The sequence below is a fragment of the Haplochromis burtoni genome, unplaced genomic scaffold, assembly GCF_018398535.1.
Source record: "Haplochromis burtoni strain Fernald_Lab_line unplaced genomic scaffold, NCSU_Asbu1 Contig_229, whole genome shotgun sequence".
In the NCBI taxonomy this organism is placed as follows: domain Eukaryota; kingdom Metazoa; phylum Chordata; class Actinopteri; order Cichliformes; family Cichlidae; genus Haplochromis; species Haplochromis burtoni.
The window spans coordinates 542,300-550,151 of NW_024582590.1; the positions used below are offsets into that span (position 1 = coordinate 542,300).

The 7,852-nt window shown below is 40.1% G+C and overlaps 1 protein-coding gene across 1 annotated transcript in view; it reads left to right on the top strand.

Annotated features, from left to right (window-relative positions):
• Positions 1-1,434: 1,434 nt before the first annotated feature.
• The window catches only part of zgc:56622 (uncharacterized protein LOC326033 homolog), a 7,224-nt gene continuing 806 nt past the window's right edge, over positions 1,435-7,852 (top strand). Inside the window, exons 1-7 of the mRNA XM_042226815.1 lie at positions 1,435-1,803; positions 2,829-3,005; positions 4,123-4,239; positions 4,939-5,016; positions 5,297-5,413; positions 7,053-7,165; positions 7,735-7,822. Coding sequence (XP_042082749.1) covers positions 1,714-1,803; positions 2,829-3,005; positions 4,123-4,239; positions 4,939-5,016; positions 5,297-5,413; positions 7,053-7,165; positions 7,735-7,822 — 780 coding nt within the window. The 5' untranslated portion in view covers positions 1,435-1,713. The remainder of the gene's footprint in view (positions 1,804-2,828; positions 3,006-4,122; positions 4,240-4,938; positions 5,017-5,296; positions 5,414-7,052; positions 7,166-7,734; positions 7,823-7,852) is intronic.

A 7,852-nucleotide genomic window follows, 5' to 3' on the forward strand; every position in this document is an offset into this window, starting at 1 on the left:
TGTTTAGGCACAGTTCAGTGTTAGTGTTATCTAGTGAGACCAGGACATAGTTCCTGGTGTTCAAGGCTATGCACGAATGTGTCCTTCTGCATCAGACAAACAGTCTGTAGAAGGACGCAGTTTTCTTCTTCTTCCGGCTCCCTTTAGGGGTCGCCACAGTGCATCATCTGCTTTCATCTCACCCCAGCATCCTCCTCTGTCACACCAGCCCTCTGCATGTTCACCTTCACTACTTCCATGAACCTTTTTCTGAGGTCTTCCTCTTTTCCTCCTGCCTCTCAGCTCCATCTTCATCATCGTTTGCCCAGTACTGGCCCAATTATTGTTGATGCTTGTAAGATGTAGTACACCTCAGTGTAAAACACAGAGTTTTTATATTTTGGCTTATCTACACATTAAACTTCATTCTGCTCGATAAAGTGTTTTATACATAAACTGTGGTGATTTTATTGCTTTACGCCATAAAATAAACCCATCGTCCCCATATGAGAACATGCGTTTAAAAACAATTCCTTTTTTTGTGCTTATCGGGTTAGACTAAACCAAAAAGCATTTAGAAATTAGAATTGCATGCCAAACGAGAGCTTGGGTGCATTGCTTGGTTTTGGTTTTTGAATAGGAAAAACATAAAAAGCAAACTGAAGCCATGTGGAGTGCAGTCATGTAAAAACAAAAAGCACAGCAGATGTTTTCATCATTGAAACAAGCAAACATTTGAGCCTCTTTAAAACAGAACCTACTTGTTTGATTTACTTGAACACCACCAAAAACCTGTCAGGTGTTAAAATTCTGAGTAAACGTAAGTACACCTCTGAAACTACTATAGGCTCTTTAGCATACAGGCTCAGATATCAGTTTCTGAAAATGTTGACCACTCTTCCAAAAACAACTTTTTGAGGTGGATTAGAAACAGGATTGAAACCTGGGGTTTGAAATATCAGGTACAGCAAATGTAATTAGACAAAAATTACATCATGAAATTAGAACAAAAGTTACATTAAAACATGAAGTTGGTGTCATAAAATCAGTTTAATCCAAAAGTGAAGTTATAAATGTAAAAAAAATACAAGCAATTTTAAAATAAGAGAACCACTAAGAAACAAGCACAGACGTGAGGAATTAATACGATGACAAGTTGTATTAAATACAAAATGACATTAAAATCTGAACTTACAATAAATGACTTAAGAAATGTAAAATATATATAATTTTCATTTTAAAAAATGTGGCTGCACAAACCGGTAATACAAGATCGCCATCTAATGTGGAAGTGGGAACATTACAGTGGATTTGTTTTAGTGCAACTAAGGCAAGGTGCATGTGTGTGTGCATGTGTGTGCATGCGTGTGTGCATGTGTGTGCATGCGTGTTTGTATTGCTATCACGATGGGAGAAGTGACCTTTGCAACACGTTCCTCCTCACTTACTATTTACAGATAAATACTACATGCTAGTGAAGTTCTCTGCATGTTGTCCAATAATTAACTTGTGGACTGATAGCACAGAAAGAAAAGGAAATGAGTGGGTGGAAGAGAAGAAAACCAAGTGAGTGAAGGTCAGAAACATGAGCTAAAGTAAAATCAGCAAAGAAAAAGGAAGGACACTGACTCAGCAGAAGCACTCTGAGGGGGAAAGAGGAAGAAGAAAGCCGTGACAGTGCGCGGTTGTGAACTGAGTGGCTTTTTTTGTTGTTTTTCTCTTACGGTGGGGAAAATGTACTCTGTGGAGGACACACAGGTGGCCAGGAACGTTGAGCTGAATGACGGCTCTCGAATGCCACTGCTGGGTCTTGGGACATGGAAGGTAGCCCCATTTCTTCATCTGCATTTAACTTTGAGAAGTTGCTCAGTGTTACTGTGTTTTCTCATGTATTGTTAAGAGTTACTATATGTTTACTAATGCCTTCTAATACATGCATTTAAAGGCATACTTACTGATATTTGTGAAGGGAGGTGATTAGAAGGACTTGATTGTGATTGGCAGACATCGATCACTCTTTCAGGTGGCAGAGTCAAGTTTAATAATAAGACACATGCATCCAAACAGTGGTTTCAAAACTTTAGAGGTCGAAATTAATATTCGAACTTTATAATTACATATGAAGCCAGTAACTGGATCAAAGTTTTATCTTACATGTGATTTAACACATATCCAAAAAAGCCTTAGATCAGGCAAACACCAAGCTCAGCCGTCATCGAGTGGCTCAACAGACACATTTCTACAAAGCAAACTGATGATTCTTATATTATATGATTTGCCACTTGAACCATTAACTATGGTTATCAGCAACTGATGTACATTTGCACACCACTTTGCTATCAAGCAGCAATCCAGATCCTCCATCCTGCTGTATCTGACACATAGTGGCATGAGGTCACCCATTATTAGTATCTTAACGAGAAGTTATCAGCTAAGGTTAACATGCTTAGTTAGCAAGCTGATAAACAGCAGGGGTGAAATGCACGGGTAGAGACAATTGGTGCTAAGTAACTAATAAAGTAGTCCAAACCAAAACTGAAGCCAAATCTTCTTGGTTTGTTTGTAGCGCTTAGCATGCTGTATCATGTGTGAGATAATCAATGGAAAATGCCCATAAAAGCACAGTAGAGAAGTTCAGTTTAGTGACCTGGTGAGAAGAGGCCTATCAGACATTGGCATGACTGTCACCAATGGTGCTGCTTGACTTCATGCACATCTGTGATGTTATTTTGACCCTCTCAACTTTGTATTATCTATCTCACACAAATTCTCTCTACATTGGTGTAAATGTGCCCAGGAACCAAGAGTAAGGTTAGCAGACACTAACTCTACTGTCCTGCTTGTTGCAGTCCTCTCATCTGTCCCCGACCTCGATCCAGGGTGCAGTAGAGACTGGCATCGCGGCTGGATACCGCCACATAGATACTGCCTACAGTTATCAAAACGAGGTGGACATTGGAAAGGCTCTGCGCTCCAAGATGCAGCAGGGTATCATCCGACGTGAAGATATGTTTATTGTCAGCAAGGTGGGAAAGTAGTTGGTGTTAGAGGTGGGACAGCATGAGGAGGAAGAGTCCGAACTTCTTATTTGTCCTTTCCAATCTTTTTCTTTTACTTTTTGTCTGTAAGATGACCAGGACATGTCCTTCAACGCACATATTAAACAAATATGTAAGACTGCTTTCTTCCATTTGTGCAACATCTCTAAAGTTAGAAATATCCTGTCTCAGAGTGACGCTGAAAAACTAGTTCATGCATTTATTACTTCCAGGCTGGACGACTGTAATTCATTATTATCAGGAAGTCCAAAAACTCACTGAAAAGCCTTCAGCTGATCCAAAATGCTGCAGCAAGAGTCCTGACAGGGACTAGAAAGAGAGAGCAGATTTCTCCTGTTTTGGCTTCCTGTTAAATCCAGAATTCAAAATCCTGCTCCTCACATACAAGGTCTTAAATAATCAGGCCCCATCTTATCTTAATGACCTTGTAGTACCATATCACCCTATTAGAGCACTTCGCTCTCGCTCTGCAGGCCTACTTGTTGTTCCTAGAGTATTTAAAAGTAGAATGGGAGGCAGAGCCTTCAGTTTTCAGGCCCCTCTTCTGTGGAACCAGCTTCCAGTTTGGATTCAGGAGACAGACACTATCTCTACTTTCAAGATTAGGCTTCAAACTTTCCTTTTTGCTAAAGCATATAGTTAGGGCTGGACCAGGTGACCCTGAATCCTCCCTTAGTTATGCTGCAATAGACGTAGGCTGGGGGATTCCCATGATGCATTGGTTTTCTCTTTCAGTCACCTTTCTCTACTTTTTAGACCTCCATCTGCATTGAATCATAGTTATATTAATCTCTGGCTCTCTTCCACAGCATGTCTTTGTCCCATCTTCCTCCCCTCTATCCCCAACCGTTTGCTGCAGATGGCCCCGCCCCTCCCTGAGACTGGCTCTGCTGGAGGTTTCTTCCTGTTAAAAGGGAGTTTTTCTTTCCACTTTTGCCAAAGCACTTGCTCATAGGGGGTCATATGATTGTTGGGGCTTTCTTTGTCTGTAAAAATGAATTGAATTATTATTTCAAAGTACCCAGATTTATGCATCACACTGCTGTATGTTAATGTTTATCTCGCTGTGCTTTAACCTTTCTAGCTGTGGGGTACCCATCATGCTCCAGAAGACATCCCTGTGTGCCTCAATAAGTCCCTAAGTGATCTCCAACTGGACTACCTGGATCTTTATCTTGTGCATTTCCCTGTTGGCCTAAAGGTTGAGCAGAGATTTCCAATTCTGACAGTTTCACTGTCCTTTATTCTGCCATTCTTCATTTTGCTTTGACTTAAGAATAAGTTCATCTTCTGGAATAGTCGACCTTCAGGAGTCAACCTTGTATTCAATTCCCATTCAGGCAAATTGGAGATAAAAGCAGAGACTCCAGTGCAGTATCCATCTGCTATTTTCGGCTATTTTATTCAAGGCAGTTTTTATTTAACAAAAAATAAATAAATAAGAGGATTCTTACTGCTTCCATGGGAATTAAGTGTTTAAGCAGGAGCTAGGTGCTGGTAACCAAATCAGCAAGCATGAGCACCTCTGTAAAAGAAGACGTTGTGGAAGTGTGCTGGTCTAGAATATTCAGGTGTGTGTTTTAACAAATGCCAAAGAGGAAAGATATCGGCAGTGATCTTAGAGGAGGAACTACCCATCGATCTGGGAAGGTCATTGCTGCTAAAAACAGCTGAACGAGCTTCTGAAACGTTGGATGCAGTTTTTCATATACTGCTTCTGCATCCTGGCTTAGGTTTTGTTAAATCGACACGGTGTAATGTGTCAGGAGTTGTTGTTCATGTCAGGTTGTATTTAAAAATACACTGCTCAAAAAAAGGAATGAAAGCCTTAGAACTGAAAGAGGGTGCACTGTGGGGAAAGATGTGCCATCTGTCTGATGGACTTTTAATTTCACTGCAGAAAATGGGTGATGAGCTTTTCCCAAGGAAGGATGGAAAGATGGTGACCTCTGACGTAGACTACGTAGATGTGTGGAGGGTAAGAAGATACAGACTGTATGCTTGTTTGAATAACAGCACTGAATAATCACATGAGTAAATGTTAATGACAGATAAATGAACCATAAATGATAATAAAATGGTCAAAGTAAATAGTTATGACCCAGACGTGAACAGTGAATCATATAAATACAGCTCCATACATCATTTAACTAAATTCTTATACAATCTTTTACATTTTTATCTGTGATCTAACTGATATTAAAAGCAGATTTTTTTTCAGGCAAACTAAATTGTAAAAACTTGTCTTGTGTTTGCAGGGGATGGAAGCACTGCAAGCCTCGGGGAAAGTAAAGAGCATCGGCGTGTCCAACTTCAGCATCCTGCAGCTGGAGAGACTCCTCGCTCTGTGCAGGGTTCCCCCTGCGGTCAATCAGGTACTGCAGATGCGTCCATTTACATTCGCTGAAGCTGTGAAGGCTCATTTCCACGAGCTCTACAACATCTCCTAGTTCATTTTGTAATTAACTGGTGTTTGTACAAAGATGTAGCATGTTCCCAGAGATTTGTTTCTACGGTTACAATCAATCCCATTATATGTTATAGATAAAAAAAACTTTTCCAAAGCTTTTGCACCTAACTAGCCTCAGACGGTTCATCACAGAAACACAGCTTTAAGGTCTGAAACACGAGGCTTGATTGCACAATGTGTGCTTCTACAGTTTTGGCATAGGTTAATCTCTCTCTGTTACACACACACTCATTATCTTAGTGAGGACATCTCATTGACATTATGCTTTCCCTAGCCACTTACCCTAACCATCAAAAATGAATGCCTAAACTTGTGGGGACCAAAGTGCTGGTCCCCACAAGTTTAGTAGCCAACTTTCTGTCCTCACAAAGAAGTCTAAATATTTACACACACACACGTGGTTGTGTAAGACATTTTATGAGTACCATTTCCATTTATTGTCAGTCTGTTTGAGCCAGTTATTAATTGCTAAGTGTAACAGCTGCTTAACTGATAGCTGATTTGAAATCGATCACTCTGATTGGTGGTTTTGGATTTCCTTTCATTTTCAGCCTATCCAGACCAACATAGCCTTCGTCCTTTGTGTGTGAGGAACAAGTTCAGCTCATTGCAGTGGTAGCACACTGCTGCTGAGGAAATTCATTAGTGCTGTTTGCCTCCTCACATCACAATCCCTGCATTTATTTTAAATCAGAGCTCTTCATTTTTTGTATTTTGCATCACTGCTGTAACACACTTTCCTAGAATTTGGGGTAATAAATGATTTAACATCTCTTATTTTTTCAGCTAGCTGTATATAGAATGTAGTCATCGTGGTAACTTTAACTGCTTTTAATGACACAGATGGAAGCAATTTAAAGTTAAGGAGATATGGTGCATTGAAATTTCTGCCTTGTCCTCTCAGACAGTCTGTCCCTCCTGACAGTGACAGGAGGGACTTGAGGGACTTCCATTAATAAAGTGGAGGGTTGTCCACTTTATTGATGGAAGACAAAAGTGCTTCAGGTTTTGTGGAATTTTCGAAAAAAGAAAAAAAGTCACCAGTGGGTTATTCAATTTGATCAGCGCTAAGATGCCTAAAAACGTTTATTTCACTCTTTAAAGCCTTTTAACAGTATCAGCTGCTAACACCATTAGCTTTTGTAGCTGACCAATCCAACCACCAAATAACAGGCTAGGTCCAGCAGCAGCAACAATCCCACTGCAGTTTCTCCAGAAATCAGTCCTGTTTAAGTCAGTCACTATCAGTCCTGAACTAAGTTGTCAGACTTCTTACGACAGTGCGGAGTTTTGGAAAGCCGTGTTTAGTAAGGACTAGTAAACATTTTTTATTTTCAATTTAGTTGCTCAAAGTTGGACTTTGTTTTCCTGCATTGGTGAATCAGTCCGGAGCTGAATTATTATGATTGTGCAGATTCTTCCGGTGTCATGTTCTTTTTCTTGTGATAATGTCACATGTGTTTTCTGTAAAGTGAGAAATTGTGAGCTACTGAAACGTTTTAGAGTCTCGACTCGACTGTTGTACGTTTACATGTCGTCCACAGGTGGAGCTACATCCTTACCTGATCCAGACAGATATGATGGAGTTCTGCAAATCCAAGAACATTGCCTTGACAGCCTACAGCCCCTTCGGTTCACCTGGGAGACCCTCAGAACTGTACGAGGTCTTGCCTCATGATCCACACCGACAACCAAATCAGAAAAACAGACACGGAGAACTTTTTGTTCTTTAAATGTTTGAAACCTTTATTATATATACAGATATATAACATATCTCCAAGGCTGAGAAGATAAAAAAGAGATGTTTTTTGAATATTTTTAAAAGTTCGGCCAGTAAACTGACTCATAGGAAGTAAAGGTCATAACAAACTTGCTGTGCAGACTCTGGATCTCATTTTGATGAAGTGCAAACTATTTTATGGAATTCGACTATTGGGGTAGGGAAAAATAGATGTAAATATATCCTGATATTTAGGATGGTTTTCATGGCACAAACATAAACACATGCACATGGTGTGGTCCTCTTAGGTTGCAGATATATTTTATCTCAGTGGTTCTTTTGTGTCCCCATATTAGTTTGTCTCTTTCCATTTGGTAGAGCTAACTTTATGTCTCTTTGTGGTCTGCATCTTTTAGATATATGCAGCTAACAGTAGCTAATAGCTACATCCAACAGAGGCCTTGTTCATCTCTTAACCCGTCTTCATAAATCCTTCCGTGTCACAGGTTAAGAGAAGACACAGATCCATGTAAGCTGCTGGAGGACCCAGTCATTGCTGATATCGCCAAGAAGCACAAACGCAGTCCTGCACAGGTCAGGTTGATAAAGTGTGTGTGTGTGTGT